At 42.7% G+C, this 17,033-nt stretch overlaps 1 protein-coding gene across 2 annotated transcripts in view; it reads right to left on the bottom strand.

The window, feature by feature from the left end:
- nomo (nodal modulator) overlaps positions 1 to 17,033 on the bottom strand; it is a 78,054-nt gene that overhangs the window by 21,997 nt on the left and 39,024 nt on the right. For both annotated transcript variants that reach the window (XM_080207038.1, XM_080207039.1), the window contains 4 exons: positions 13,732 to 13,941; positions 7,087 to 7,169; positions 3,908 to 4,064; positions 1,560 to 1,686 (listed from right to left, as the gene is read on the bottom strand). In XM_080207038.1, coding sequence (XP_080063164.1) covers positions 1,560 to 1,686; positions 3,908 to 4,064; positions 7,087 to 7,169; positions 13,732 to 13,941 — 577 coding nt within the window. The remainder of the gene's footprint in view (positions 1 to 1,559; positions 1,687 to 3,907; positions 4,065 to 7,086; positions 7,170 to 13,731; positions 13,942 to 17,033) is intronic.

The following is a 17,033-nucleotide window of genomic DNA, read 5'->3' as shown; positions in this document are numbered from 1 at the left end:
TGCTGTACTGCCCTTTGCTCTTCTTAATACAGTCAACACGCACGTGATTTTAAAAGGCAAGGCCTCAGAATTAAATATGAAATCAATGTAAAGAACTTTTCCATTTATATCAGGATATCCCAAATTGTTCCACAACCACAGAGTTACTCTTGGATTTGAAGTTGCTAATGAACCAAGTAGACCCATCTGTTTGCTAACAGTAAAGCCAAAGCACCCTGCGGCTTTAACACTAATCCAAAAAGATTATAAGAAAACACATATTTGGCTACATTTCCAACTTTAGATTTTTAACAGTTATAAACTACCAACCGCACTCCACGGTTAAACCCAATTCAAGTGATTTTAACTGAACATAAATCCTGGAAATAATCAACTACATTTTAGAAGAATTCTAGAAGAAAAAAGTTACATTTTTGTATCTTTGCTAATGACAAACAACGATTGGACCATTGAAGGTGGCAGGTCATAGAATCCCTACAGCGCAGGAGGCCATTCAGCCCATCGAGACTGCACCGATAACAATCCCACTCAGGCCTTATTCCCATAACCTCACATATTTACCCTGCTAATCCCCCTGACAGTAGGGTAAATTTAGTATGGCCAATCAACCTAACCTGCACATCTTTGGACTGTCCGTATAAGGAGAGACTAAGTCGGTCAGGATTATACTTATTGAAGATTAGAAAAGTGAAAGGGAATCTCACAGAAACTTATAAAATTCTAACAGGGTTAGACAGAGTAGATTCAGAAAGAATGTTCCCGATGGTGGGGGAGTCCAGAACTAGGGCTCATAATTTGAGGATAAGGGGTAAACCTTTTAGAACTGAGGTGAGGAGAAATTTCTTTACCCAGAGGGTGGTGAATGCGTGGAATTCACTTCAACAGAAAGTAGTTGGGGGCCAAAGTGTTGTGTGATTTCAAGAAGATATTAAACATAGATCTTGGGACTACAGGGATCAAGGGAAATTGGGGGGGGGGCGGGGGGCGGGGGTGGAAGGTGGAAGTGGGATCAATATATTGCATTGAATGATTAGCCATGATCAAAATATTTGGCATAGCAGACTCAAAGGGCTGAGTGGACTCCTCCTGCTTCTATTTTCGATGAAGTTATTAGTATGTGACTCTCTATGAAACTCTGTGCTATGTGACCATATCTGTACCCTCACTAGAAAAATGCAATAAGTAGGCACCATGTTTCTTACATGGTTTGGGTTCTTATGAAGTACTTAAATCATGAAATTTTGATGCTTCTACTGTAGGAATGGTATATCATACGCAATTTTCATTCAACAATCCTTCCTTCAACATCCTGCTGAATTTGTTTGGGTTTTTTTGGTACTACATAATTGTTACATGTTTGTATGTTTTTAACCAGATTACCTGGTCTAAACATGAAATATTCCACATGAGCTACACTGCAATTTAGCTTGTGGGCTACAAACAAGTTGCTTGAATAAAATACCAAGACAAAAATATTGACTAAAATAAAACATCAGGTAAATTTAATTCAGTGTTTAATTAAAAAGTACAATTTGCACCAAGCTTCATATTAAACTTACCTCAAAAGTAACTCCTGCTAATGCAAAAGCTTTAAAATCGCCACGGGTTCCCTCTAATGCAGTCAAAACAAAACCTTCCTTTTGGGCGGTCACAGAATACTCCTGATCTCTGTGTAATGGTCCAACTCTTGCAAATTCAACAAAAAAAAAGAGTTATGTCACTTCTGTTGTGTCAAATGGTTTAATCACGTAAGAAGGTAGAAGAAACAGGAGAGAGAGGATGGCTGTTTGAACATCACATAAACCAATAAGACTTCCACAACTCCAAATAATCCTTTTGTGAACAAAATGTTACTCAACACGTTCAGCTCTGACCAAATAGTGCTGTGTTTCTGTTTCATAATTTGCAGCAAATACTGACATTGAAAATAATAGCCATCTTAGAATAAGCATTTCTTTACTGACATTCTTTACTGGATTTAAAAGCATTATTTAATAAAACTCCTTGTGACAAGGTGTTTGAAAGAATGCTGCTCTGTAAGTGTCGTTTTTAGGGGCAGCACGGTAGCACAGTGGTTAGCAATGCTGCTTCATAGTGACAAGGACCCGGCTTGGGTCGCTGTCTCTGTGGAATTTGCACATACTCCCCATGTCTGCATGGGTTTCCTCCAGATGCTCCAGTTCCCCCCAACAGTACAAAGATGTGCGGGTTGGCAATGCTAAATTGCCCCTCAGTGTCAGGGGGATTAGTGGGTAAATATGTGGGGTTGTGGGGATAAGGCCTGGGTGCGATTGTTGTCAGTACAGACTCAATGGGCTGAATAGCCTCCTTCTGCGCTGTAGGGATTCTACGATTTCTAAGAAGTTGCAAAGTGTATGTTGCCACAACAACTCAGACTTCTTGAAATGAACTGTAACACACCATCTTGTACTTGAGTTTGGAGGAGAAGGAATAATTGGAAATGGAGAGGTTTGCAGGGAGAGTCCAGCCAGCATGAGTTTTGAGGAGAGGGTGACAATATTAGATTTGGAAAGGGTGATGGGTAGGAAGGCTGGGGTGGATGTTCAGCAAATTTGCTTTTAAAAACCTTCTCAATACAGCTTCTGCTATAAATCATTTCCAGAGCAGGTCCTATCCCTGCAGTTAACAGCAGTCAGTACCCTGGTGGACATTTCTGCCAAGTTCAGGGCACACTAGCCCAAGTCTCCAATGGCAGAGTCAAAATGCCAAGTGTCAGAAACATCCATGGGCAGGTCCAGGCTGAGCATCTTGTCCTCCAGAAACTGAAGTTACTCAAGTGCCACGTGCGTGTGTGTACGGCACGACTTCTGCTGGATCCCCAACTCTCAACGGCAGCAAATGTCTGAAAGTTTGCAGATATTCTGGAATATCTGGGCCATTATTTATTAAAATCATGATAATTAAATAGGCACAAATTCAATATAATTTTATTCCATCTTACCACTTAAAATTTTATAATTTGTTTTAGACACCAGGCATTTTTTTCATTAGATGGAGGTAAGAAATGAAGGGAATTAAAATTATAACACTGTGCTCTGGCCATAGGTCTACATTGCCCCCTAGTGTCTCTAAACGATGATGGGCCTGGGCCTTAAGGAAAACATAGGAATCTGGTCAAAGTATCCTTTGGAAATTTTCTGTTGCAATGATCACCCAATTTTACCTTTAAGTAGCTTTTAATCCTTTACCTTCCATTCAAAGTCAGTAATCTCAGTCATATTGGAATACTTCCCTGCCTGCATGCACACATCCAAACACTTCAGCGTGCACTGCAAAGGAAACAATTTGAGTTTGTTTCCGTAACATGTACCATGTCTGTCACTAGGACGGCATGGAGGCACAGTGGTTAGCACTGCTGCCTCACAGCTCCAGGGACCCGGGTTCAATTCCCGGCTTGGGTCACTGTCTACGCACAGTCTGCACGTTCTCCTCGTGTGTGCGTGGGTTTCCTCCGGGTGCTCCGGTTTTCTTTCACCAAAGTCCAAAGATGCGTGGGTCAGGTTGACTGGCCAAGCTAAATTGCCCTGAGTGTCCCAGGATGTCTGGATTAGAGGGATTAGTGGATAAATGTGTTGTGGAGATAGAGTCTGTGTTGGGATTGTTGTTGTGCAGACTCGAAGGGCCTAATGGCCTCCTTCTGCACTGTAGGGATTCTATCTTTCTATGAAGCTACAATTTCTTGATGGTAAGGGACTGGTCCCAGAAGTACTCCCAGCTCTATTCCCTCCTACCTCCTACCCCCTGCCCCACAAACTCAAACACTTTACAGAAAGTTGGAACATCATGAAATGAGATGGAGAAAAAATAATCTTTTGTGTTACTGCAGCACTAGAAATCAAATAAACTTCAACCTTATTAAATTTACCATCAGATTTCTTCAGCTTACCTGTACGAACCCTCTTCGTTCGTGAACACGGTGATAAGTGGCTTGGAGGTTTTCTCAGTGATAATAATCTCCACGCCCTCCAATGCTGGGTGTATCTGTCCCTCTAGAAATAGCCCAGCTTTTCCCTGAATCTCTATGAGTCTTCCAGGACAAGTATCTGCCACAAAACGCCATCCTTTAATGTCACAACACACTCTAAATGTCTAATATAAAGTGCAAAGCACTCTGTTGTGCAAGGACTAATCAAAAACATCTTCACCAACAGCAAATGAAAATATTTCCCGAGAAACAACCTTTCTTTTACACTGATGGTTGGAAGTAGTTCATATTTTTTTTTGAGGCAGCCACGAATCCAATTAGTTTCCTCATCTAGATAATTAAATACTCTGCACATCGAACCAAAAGTTACAAGGTATTTATAGAAAAGCTGAAAGCATTCAGGTCACCATACTATTACAGCAGACCCATTTAAAATTCTGAGAATTAATCATGTCAGAGTCAAGTACTGCATGCAGACTGAAATTATATAAAACAGTAAACACAATTAGTAAGATCAAAATGATGACATTAACAGCATGAATTCTTCATCCTGAAACATTTCTATTTAATTATTCCAATATACATGCGGTGTGCAAATTTCAGTCCAATACAGTAGATGATTACAATGGCTGATTATTAATACATGAAGTAATTCTGTGCTAGCAATAAAACTGAAAGGGCTGGGAATTTTTAAAATGCAGAAATTGCAGGGGAAAAATTGTCACATGATTAATTTTGACACAAAAGGGACCCCCAATCCAAAATATTTGCACACACATTACCAGTTTCAAATGCTATTTATCGGATGTGCAAAATTGCTGCAGTTACAGACATGAATGAAAAGTTTAGCTTTTCTTTCTAAATGGAAGAAATGGTGCCCGGTATCATCCCAAAGAGTTGGGAGGCACGGTGGTTAGCACTGCTGTCTCACTGCACCAGGGACCGGGTTTGATTCCAGCCTCGGGTCACTGTCCGTGCAGGATTTGCACGTTCTCCCCGTATCTGCGTGGGTTTCCTCCAGTTTCCTCCCACAGTCCAAAGATGTGCAGGTGAGGTGAATTAGCCATGCTAAATTGTCCCTTAGTTTCAGGGGGATTAACAGGATAAATATATGGGATTACGGGTATAGGGTCTGGGTGGGATTGTTGTCGGTGTAGGTTTGACGGGCCGAACAACCTCTTTCTGCACTGTCGAGTTGCTATGATTTCTATGAAGTTGGGTGGCACTGCTGCCTCACAGCACTGGGGACCCGGGTTCAGTTCCCGGTTTGGGTCATTGTCTGTGTGGAGTTTGCACATTCTCCTCGTGTCTGTGTGGGTTTCCTCTGGGTGCTCTGGTTTCCTCCCCTATTGTGAAAGATATGCTGGTTAGGTGGACTGACCTCAACAGGCACCGGAGTGTGGCGACCAGGGGAATTTCACAATAACTGTGAAATGTTAAGGTAAGCCTACTAATAAATAAACTTTAAAAAAAACTTTAAAGTTACGTGACTAACCTTGAATCATCCTCCGACTTTATCAATCATGCTCTAAGAGTTCTAATGTGTGAAGAAGCTTGTGCTTAAAAATGTCAAGTGCATGACAAAGACTTTGTACTTTAGATTAATATAAAACTTGACTGTCCAAACAATTATTCCTAATCCTTTTACTGAACTAAAACGAATCCATTGCCGTGGGTAACATTTCTTCTTGTTCCATCAACACTGAGCCTTTATCCTTTCTAGAACTTCATGTACCTTGAATTCTGCCTACAGTGTTGCACAAGTCACGATTCAAAACAGCGTTATAAATGATGAGACTTGTTCAAAAAGGTGCAGGAAGCCAAGCAAAGCAGAAGTGTCCAAACTAATGCGCAAATCTTTTCCAGTTCATAAACCCTGGCAATTCAGCCTTCAGAGTCAAGGCATCTCCAGTTCATTTCTATTTGTGTTTTTCCTTGCTGCTTTATTATGTTCAAAAAATAAGCTGCAAACCTGAAATCATGGTCTCAGCACCACTGTCCAAATGTTAGATATATGCTAAACAAGAACAGCAAATTAGTTTCTAGTTGTGTGCAAATTAATAGCACACTGATTTAAATCTAAGATAAAAAGCTTATACAGCAGCCTGAATGATATTACACTGATGCCTGGATTTAGAGATTTGCATCGTGACTTTATTGCAATTAGAAAGAGAATCTCTCCAATAGTCAAGTACCTAAATTTATTTATAATGTTCATAACTCACATTGTTCCTTTTTTTTAATCTCTGGTTTTTAAAATTACAAATTATTGCTCACCAAAGGTTTTCTTCGTTGCCTTCCCCTGCCAACATGGGAGGGGACAAGTGATCCGTTCCTCAGGCTTTTTTGAACGTAAGTTAGAAGCTGTTTCTCTTACTCCATCCCCTCAACCACAGAGTGACAGAACGCTCCTGAAGTGCCATGTTCAGTTAGCAGCCTTAGAATTGGCAAATCTCAGCCACGAAGACTTACTATTATTATACCAGGGGAATTTCACATTGACTTCATTGCAGTGTTAATGTAAGCCTTACTTGTGACTAATAAATAAACTTTACCTTTTTATTCCGAATTTCTACGTCAGGCAGGCACATACATCCAATTTTATGCTAAATACATCAGGCTCCCCACAGAATCTTTAAAGTTTATTTATTAGTTGCAAGTAGGTTTACATTCACACTACAATGAAGTTACTGTGAAAATCCCTTAGTCGACACTCCGGTGCATGTTCAGGTACACTGAGGGAGAATTTAGCATGGCCAGTGCACTCAACCAGCACATCGTTCGGACTGTGGGAGGAAACTGGACACCTGGAGAAAACCCATGCAGACATGGGAAGAACGTGCAGACTCTGCACAGACAGTGACTCAAGCTGGGAATTGAACCAAGGTCCTTAGCGCTGTGAGGCAGCTCTGCTAACCACTGTGCTGCCATGCCATCTTTAAATCCATTCTTGGCATTGGCATAAGCATTGGGCAATGTGAGGAGACAGGAAGATGGCTATTAGACCCATGTGTTGCAGGAATTCTTAACAATCAGTGTGCTTTAGCAATTAACATGAATATTGAAAACTGAGAAGCCCCAAACTAAATGAGTGCAAAACAGTCAACACTGCACATTGAATCTGTAATGTAAAAGGTTACCTCCAGTAATGATAGCCTCCACTGATGGAGGGTAGAAGAGAAGTTCCTTTGATGAGGGTGTGACTGTAATCTTTTCTCCAGCCCTACCAGAGAAAATAAGACAATTAATACAATCAAAATAAATATTGCTAACAACCACCCCATCTATCAAAAACACCTGCATAATCTGGGTTAAACACGAACACGGTGATATTTGGTACCGTACCACTAAAAGAGTCACTGAATTTTACAGCATAGAAAAAGGCCCTTTGGTCCATCGAATCTGCAGTGACAACAATCTCACCCAGGCTCTATTCCCACAACCCCAGGTGTTTAGCATACTCATCCCCTGTCTGTGTGCAGTTTGCATATTCTTCCTGTGTCTGCGTGAGCTTCCTTCGGGTGCTCCGGTTTCCTCCCACAGTCCAAAGTTGTGCTGGTTAGGTGCACTGGACGTGCTAAATTCTCCCTCAATGTACCCGAACAGGCGCCGGAGTGTGGTGACGAGGGGAATTTCACAGTGGGAACGTAAGCCCACTTGTGACTAACAAAATAAAGTTTAACTTTTTAATCTACAGATCTTTGGACACTAAGGGGCAATTTAGCATGGCCAATCAACCTAATCTGCATGCCTTTGGAGTGTGGGAGGAAACTGGAGCACCCAGAGGAAATCCACACAGACTCAGGGAGAATGTGCAAACTCCACACAGACAGTGACCCGAGGCCAGAATTGAACCTGGGTCCCTAGCGCTGTGAGGCAGCAGTGCTAACCACTGAGCTATCCCGACACGGTGGCACAGCGATTAGCACTGCTTGCATGTCTGCATTGGCCATTTTTCAGCACTCGCCTGAAACTCTGTCAAACAAGTGAAAATAATAATAAATAATTTTAGAAAATATAAGCACAGCCATGGAAGTAAAGTGTGCACCAGACTTTTTTAAACGTGAAAACTAAACATGATCAAATTCAACTGCAAGATGTCTTTTTACATTTCAAACCAGGTTATTCAGAAGGGTTAGTGCTCAACAATGGGAATAGCCCAAAATCAAATGTCCTCTGTATGCTATAAAAATGAGGGGAGAGCATTTATGGAGATACGTCCACAACTCTAACTCCCGCTCATCATAGCTTTGATGTAAAATGGTCCGTAAAGCCAGATTTTCATGTAGGTTCCTCAACGTTGAGGGGCGAATCAAAATGACAGCCTCCGTTTTAACGATACAGACTATATCAAACATATAATGATTGAGAATATTTCTATTTGTTTTATAAGCCTATTAAAATACATCATGCAGCAGGATTAAGGAGCCAAGAAGATGATGAGAAAATGCCTCATTAAATCTGATGAATGTGTGACAGAATGTTTTCAAGTTACTGTAACCAACAAGCCCATGGTCATGTGCAGAATGCATCTATATGTGTTGATGCTTTTGGCTTTTTTGTTTTGGAAGTGTTTATATACCCAAAAGGATCATATGATGGCTTTAAAAGCTGATCACATGATTTGATGGTGATGTCATTAGGGTGTTGTACCAGCTACTATTTTGCTTTCAGTTTGCACTTTATACAGGCAAGCCCTCGTGGAATAAATCTGTTTTTTAATTCATTCTTGGGACGTGGGTATCACTGGCTGGCAAGCATTTATTGTAAAAAGTCTGACAACAGCAGGGTTAAGTCCAACCGATTTATTTGATAGTAGACTCACAAGCTTTCGGGGTTAGTCCCTTCGTCAGGCTCTTCATTCACATGACGAAGGGACTAACCTCGAAAGCTAGTGAGTCTACTATCAAATAAATCGGTTGGACTTAAGAACATAAGAACATAAGAAATAGGAGCAGGAGTAGGCCATCTAGCCCTTCGAGCCTGCCCCGCCATTCAATAAGATCATGGCTGATCTGTTGTGGCTCAGTTCCACTTTCCCGCCCTCTCCCCATAACCCTTAATCCCCTCTCTTATCAAGAACCCATCAACCCGCTTCTTAAAAATATTTAGCGAGGCAGCCTCCACCACTTCAACGGGCAGAGAATTCCAGAGATTCACCACCCTTTGAGTGAAGAAGTTCCTCCTCAACTCCGTTCTAAACCGCCTCCCCTTTATCTTGAGGCTGTGCCCCCTAGTCCTACTGTCTTTTTTGAGCAGGAAGAGTCTCTCCACCTCTATCCTATCCATCCCATTCATCATCTTATACGTCTCAATGAGATCTCCCCTCATTCTTCTAAACTCTAACGAGTACAAGCCTAGTTTATTCAGCCTCTCCTCATAGCTCAATCCCCTCAACTCCGGTATCAGCCTAGTAAACCTCCTCTGCACTCCCTCCAGGGCCAAAATATCCTTGCGCAGGTGCGGCGCCCAAAACTGCACACAGTACTCCAGCTGCGGCCTCACCAATGCCCTATACAGCTGCAGCAAGACCTCCCTACTTTTATATTCAATCCCCCTCGCTATGAAGGCCAGCATCCCATTCGCCTTCCTGACCACCTGCTGCACCTGCAAGCTGGGTTTTTGCGACTCATGCACAAGGACCCCGAGGTCCCTCTGCACCGTCGCCTGCTGCAGTTTTTCGCCACGTAAGTAATAGTCCTTCCTACCATTCTTCCTACCAAAGTGGACCACCTCACACTTGCCAACAATAAATTCCATTTGCCATTTCCTGGCCCATTCGCCCAGCCTATCTAGATCCTTCTGCAGACTCTCCACACCCTCCGCACAATTTGCCTTTCCCCCAATCTTGGTGTCATCAGCAAATTTCGACACCCTGCACTCGGTTCCCTCCTCCAGATCATCTATATAAATGGTAAATAGCTGAGGCCCCAGCACCGACCCCTGGGGCACCCCACTAGTCACCAACCGCCAATCCGAATAGCACCCATTGACCCCCACTCTCTGCCTCCTATTTGACAACCAATCCTCTATCCACGCTAACACCCTACCCCCAACTCCATGTCCCCTGACCTTCTGCAATAACCTCTTGTGAGGTACCTTGTCAAACGCCTTCTGAAAATCCAGAAAGACCACATCCACCGGCTCTCCTCTATCCACTGCCCTAGACACATCCTCATAGAACTCCAGTAAATTTGTCAGACACGACTTCCCTTTAATGAAACCGTGTTGCGTCCGCCCTATCAAGCAATTCCCTTCAAGATGCCTCGCAATTTCCTCCTTAATGACGGATTCTAACATTTTACCTACCACAGACGTTAAACTAACCGGCCTATAATTCCCCGCCTTTTGCCTGGCACCCTTCTTAAACAACGGCGTAACATTAGCCGTTTTCCAATCTTCCGGCACTTCCCCGGAATCCAGCGACATCTGGAAAATAACCACCAAGGCATCCACTATCACCTCCGCCATTTCTTTCAGAACCCTCGGATGCATTCCATCCGGTCCTGGGGACTTGTCCACAATCAGCCCCTCCGACTTAAACCTGGTGTTGTCAGACTTTTTAACTGTGTTTACCCCAGTCCAACGCTGGCATATCCACATCAAGCATTTATTGTCCATCCTTAGTTCCCCAAGGGCAGTTGAGAGTCAACCACATTGCTGTGGCTCTGGAGTCACATGTAGGCCAGACCAGGTAAGGATAACAGACTTTCCTTTCCCAAAGGACATTAGTGAACCAGGTGGATTTTTCCAACAATCGACAATGGTTTCATGGTCATCAGTAGATTCTTAATTCCAGATTTTTTTTATTGAATTCAAATTCCACCATCTGCCGTGGCGGGATTCGCACCCGGCTCCTCTGAACATTAGCTGAGTTTCTGGATTCATCATCTAGCTATAATACCACGAGGCCATCACCTCCCCAGGTACACTTTGAAAATACGTGAGCAAACCACATTCTTTACTTTTTCTTAGAACCCACCAACCCCAAGTGTATTTAGGGCATTACAGAAAGTCACCCGAAAGGTAACAAAAAAAGGTCACTTTTCCAACTCTGGAGGAGATTCGAAAGCACATTTTCCTTTACACGCCAGGGCTGTTTCCTACAGGTGTTTAAATGCAATTGTCACTAACGAATGGAAGGCATCAGAAGGAAATTGGTTACAATCTGGCAGGATGTTTAACTTAATTAAGTGACAAAATAGTGCTCATGACTCACAGCACAACCTAAATCATTACACTTCTAGCAGAGATGGAGGAATTAGCTTTAAAGTTTATTCATTAGTGTCACAAGTAAGGCTTTACATTAACACCGCAATGAGGTTATTGAGAAAATCCCCGTCGCCACATTCCGGTGCCTGTTCAGGTCAATGCACTTAACCAACACGTCTTTCAGGCTGTGGGAGGAAACCTGAGCACCCGGACGAAACCCACACAGACACGGGGAGAACGTGCAAACTCCACACAGACAGTGACCCAAGCCAGGGATCAAACCCAGGTCCGTCGTGCTGTGAGGCAGCAGTGCTAACCACTGTACCACCATGAATTAATAATGTCTGCAACACAATATAAAAAGAATTTTTAGATCACTATGAATCATTTTTCTAAAAATGAAAAAAAAATCAGGCCACCTTCTTCAATTTACATTTTCAATCGTAAAATATCAAATGTAATTCCTTTTCACTTTTCTAATTCCTTAAATAGCTGTTTCTAATGTTATGTCTGTTAGGATGCTATGGTTTAAACTGTCTCCTTTAATTCAAGGCAAAATGTAGAGGAACATGTGGCCTCTTACAAGTTCTGCCTGGCAACTGGCCCACATGACCATGTTGCCATAGGGACAGAGGTCCCGGCTTGGTGTCTGGGTACAAAGGGAGTAGCGACTGTCCTGCTACAATCTCAGAATGAGTCAGACTGAAGAAGCTGAAAAGAAAATGGACAACTGGCGTTCCTACGTCAAGCAGACATAAAGGACTGCTTTTGAGTTAACCACCCAGCAAAGGGCTGGTAGAGACTGAATCCATGTTCAAGGAAACAAGATGTAAAGATGCTGGCGTTGAACTAGAGTGGGCACAGTAAGGAATCACACAATACCAGGTTAAAGTCCAAAAGTTTACTTAGAATCACAAACTTTTGGAGTGCTGCTCCTTCATCAGGTGAGCACTCCTTCCTCAGCACTCACCTGATGAAGGAGCAGTGCTCTGAAAGCTTGTGATTCCAAATAAATCTGTTGGACTTTAACCTGGTGTTGTGAGACTTCTTATCAAGGAAACAAGGATTATGAAAAGTTAGAGACAATGGAATCAGAGGGAACTTTACAGTGTGGGGGGATCTGTTTGATTGTACTCAAAGGGTTAAGTGAAGACCCCACATAAAGATTACATAGCAGTTAGAAGTACAGGAAGGTCAAATTTCCATTGGCAAATACCTTGCAATGGGAACCAGTCAAAAGTGTGATTTCAATGACAAACACCAGATGGTTCCAACTGTCTTACAGTTTTAGTTAACTGGAAAAAGTTATTAAAACCACTGGTAACTTTTGGGAACTATCCTTCAATGGGATTCACGATAGCCCTTGACAAATCTCCACAGGACACCCCAATTACCTTCCTCTCCTAACTACATTCTCCACATCCCCAACTGCCTTCCTCAACACCCAACTATAGCCCTACTACCTGACTACCTCACTGCTCAACTTCCCAAAACTAAATTCTAACAGGGTTGGACATGGTAGGTTCAGAAAGAATGTTCCCAATGATGGGGTAGTCCAGAACTAGGGGTCATAGTTTGAGGATAAGGGTAAAACCTTCTAGAATTGAGGTGAGAAGAAACTCCTTCACCCAGAGGGTGTTGAATGTGTGGAATTCGCTACCACAGAACGTATTGGAGGCCAAAACATTGTGTGATTTCAAGACGAAATAGATATACCCTTACAGCTAAAGGGGAGGGGCGGGTGGGGTAGTGGGGATCAGGATATTGAACTCAATGATCAGCTATGATCATAATGAATGGCAAAGCAGGATCGAAGGGCCAAATGACCTACTCCTGTATCTAGTTTCCATGTAACCACCCTCCAGCGTCCACCCCATTGACCACCACCCCACCACTGCCCTCCCGCCCACTGAGTTCCCAGCAACACACATCTCCAACCCCCTCAATCCACTACTCACTTATCTTCCTTCCCTACCTTCACTCTGGCTTCTCAGAGAGGCTGGAACTTCCAGCTTACCAGTTTTACGACAGCAAATGCTTCAAAAAAGAGGGTGCACCTTCCTGACTTTGAACTCAGCTGCCCTCAACACAAAGCTTTGGGAACTTGCTGCACCTTTTCTTACCTGGCTCAAAGTTGGAAATTGAGGTGAGAAAGTTACAGCTTCATTTCCAGTTAAGTAATTTGGAATGGAGTAGCAATCTGAATCTGATTAGACACTCCACAGAGGTTATGGCCTATGTGTCTATGGAGAGTGTGGTATAACATGTAAGCACAGCATGGGGTTTTTGTTGCATTAAGAGGTTAAAGGAGGGGATACCTGTTCAGTGCATTAGTTGCTCACTAAGTAATGTTTAGACAATATTGATTTTAGTCTGCTTATTACAGAAAAATTCTTCATCCATGAGATCTTATGTGATCCTTTAAGTCAATCACCTGGAAATCAAGTTTATTTTTGAAAGTTAATGGTCTCTATGGGCATCATAACACCAATTTACTAAATACTAAATAACTGTCTTACACACTAACACTGCATCTCATCAGCAATCACGCATTAATAACCAGGAAGTCTTACCTTGCCCAGTATGAAAATTCGTAAACAAAAGGTCCCTCAAGTTCCTCCACAATTTCCTGGGCAGGAGGCTCTCTTTCTACTACCTTCTGATCCTTCTTTTCGCGTTCTAGTCTCCGTGCCTCTATTTCGGCCAGTTGCTGTTCCTGACGCAGCTCCTGAAGTGATTTCAGAGGCCCTAATACTAGAGCAGGCTCACTATCAATGGAAGACCTGGGGAGAGGAAGGAGGTACAATGAAGCCAACTAGAAATACAAACAATTCAATTGTTTCAAAGCAGTACAGTATTTGCTGCATCCCAAAACAAAAACTCTGTACTTACCGAAGAACTTTAGTATCTCCGATAGCTAAATAAAGTTTAAAGTTCATTTATTAGTCACAAGTAAGGCTTACATTAACACTGCAATGAAGTTATTGTGAAATTCCCCCAGTGGCCACATTCCGTCACCTGTTCAGGTCAATGCACATCTTTCAGATTGTGGGAGGAAATTGGAGCACCCGGAAGAAACCTATGCTGACACAGGAAGAATGTGCAAATTCCACACAGGCAATGACCCAAACCGGGAATCGAACCCGGGTCCCTGGTGCCATGAGGGAGCAGTGCTGACCACTGTGCTACTGTGCCGCCAAAAAATAGTCACCTGCCAGAGGACTTTTTTAATACACAAAGATTTCCCCATCAACAGCTCTTAAAATTTAAAGTTTATTCACTGGCGCAACCAATATCAGTGAAACTGATATTTATTTATTAGTGTCACAAGTAGGCATACATTAACACTGCAATGAAGTTACAGTGAAATCCCCTAGTCAATACACTCTGGCGCCTGTTTGGGTACACTGAAGGAGAATTTAGCACGGCTAACGCACCTAATCAGCGTGTTTTTGGACTGTGGGAAGAAACCGAAGCATTTGGAGGAAACCCATGCAGATACGGGGAGAACATGTAGACCCCGCACAGGCAGTGCCCCAAGCCGGGAATCGAAACCGGGTCCCTGGTGCTGTAAGGCAGCAGTGCTAACCACTGGGCCACCGTGAATCAGGAGCAAGTTTGGGGAGTTTCTCCAGTCAAGTGGGTAGAGACTTCTATCTCCCCTTCACTCTCCTGACTGAAGGATGTTACAAAGTGGTCTCTAAAAAGCTGGTCTCATCATCAAGATGTACTTTGTGGTGCTTATTCCCACAAATAACAATTAACCTGAGTAAAAAATAGCTATTATCAGGGGGTATATTGATTCTAAGATCACATAGCATTTTGTTTTGCTGTTGGAACAGCATCAGCACTCGGTGCAGTGACCAGGAAATGTCAACTAACCCCAATATTAACAGGGGTAAATTCGGGACAGAAGGCAGAAAAAGCATAGAACTCTTAAAATGCATTCAGGTAAACATTTTTTTATCCAATATGTAGCAAGTCCAACAAGAGATGGAGCAATTCTGGACTTAATTTTGGGGAATAAGCTGGGGAAGTGGAAGATGCATCACCGAAAGAGCATTTTAGTGGCAGTTAATAGAATTTGGTTAGATTTAGGGTAGTAATGGAAAAGGATAAAGACAGACCAAGAGTAAAAGTTTTAACTGGGGAACGGCCAGTTTTACTAAAGTGAGATCTTATTTGTTAAGTTAAAGTTTATTTATTAGTCACAAGTAAGGCTTACATTAACACTGCAATGAAGTTACTGTGAAATTCCTCTAGTCGCCACACTCCTGTGCCTGTTTGGGTCAATGCACCTAACTAGCATGTCTTTCACAATGTGGGAGGAAACCAGACCACCCAGAGGAAACCCAAACAGACACAGGGAGAATGTGTAAACTCCACACTGACAGTAACCCAAGCCAGGAATCGAACCCAATTCCCTGGCGCTGTGAGGCAGCAGTGCTAACCACTATGCTATCATGCCAGCACAGTGGCAAAAGTGAACTGGAAACAAGTGGCACAGTGGCTAATACCGCTGTCTCAGCGCCAAGAACCCAGCTCAATTCCAGCCTTGGATGACTGGCTGCACGAAGTTTGCATGTTCTCCCTGTGTCTGCGTGGGTTTCCTCTGGGTGCTGTGGTGTCCCCCCACACTCCAAAGATGTACAGATTAGGTGGACTGGCCATGCTAAATTGTCCCCAGTGTCCCAAGACGTGTAGGATAGGGGGATTAGTGAGGTAAATGCTTGGGGTTACGGGGATAGGGCATGAGGGGGGCCCGGGTATGACGTTCTATCAGAGGGTTGGTACAGACTTGATGGGCCGTATGGCGTCCTTTGCACTGTAGGAATTCTATGACTCTATGAAACAGGAACTTGCAGGTAAATGAGTATCAGAGCAATGAGAGTAGTCAAAGAGATAAAGAGGGTACAGAACAAATGTGTTTCCATATATAAAGAGTTTTGGGACTCTGCTTCCACTCATTTCAACCACTCTCCCATCCCAATATCGAAGAGTTTATAGAAAATAGGGTAGTGCAAAAAAAAGCTTTGTCAAATGCGAACACTCAATATTGCGCCAAGTCTAAAGGAGTGTAGAAATTGCAGAGATGAAATTAAAAAGGAGATTATGAAAACAAAGAGGGACCCAATATGTGTCACAGATAAAGCGCAAAACAATAACTAAGGAAAGGATCTGTTAAAAAACCTCAAAGGTAATTTCTGTGTGCACACATGCAAGACACTGACATAGTTCTTGATAAAATCTTCAGTTCTTTTCATAAAAGAGCAGAATGAAGCACACACTGTAACTGAGGAAGAATATAAAATATTGGACTGGATAAACATGGTGAAGGAGGAAATATTAAGGTGTTTAGTGTCCTGAAAGTGGATAAATCACCAGGCCTGGAAAAAAAAACACAAGTTCCGAATAGAAGCAATGGAAAAAATATCAGAGGTTCTGTCTATCATTTTCAAATCCTCTCTGGCCATAATCCTCTCTGGTGTTGGAGGACTGCTAACATTGTACCAATGCTTAAAAAGTAAGAAAGAGACAAGCCAAATAATTGCAAGCCACCCAACCTGAAAAATTATTGGAAAAAATTGTTAGGGACTGCAGGCACTGTTACGGACAGCACAGTAGTTAGCACTGCTGCTTCATAGCGCCAGGGATTCAGATTCAATTCCCAGGTTGGGTCACTGTCTGTGTGGAATTTGAACATTCTCCTCGTGTCTGCCTGGGTTTCCTCCGGGTGTTCCAGTTTCCTCCAACATTCTGAAAGACGTGCTGGTTAGGTGCATTGATCCGAAGAGGCGACTAGTTGAATTTCACAGTAACTTCATTGCAGTGTTAATGTAAAGCTTACTTGTGCCTAATCAATAAACTTTTGCTT

Source organism: Carcharhinus amblyrhynchos, chromosome 18 (genome assembly GCF_965287045.1).
Source record: "Carcharhinus amblyrhynchos chromosome 18, sCarAmb.v2.hapA, whole genome shotgun sequence".
NCBI lineage: Eukaryota > Metazoa > Chordata > Chondrichthyes > Carcharhiniformes > Carcharhinidae > Carcharhinus > Carcharhinus amblyrhynchos.
This window is presented reverse-complemented; position numbering and strand designations above follow the sequence as displayed.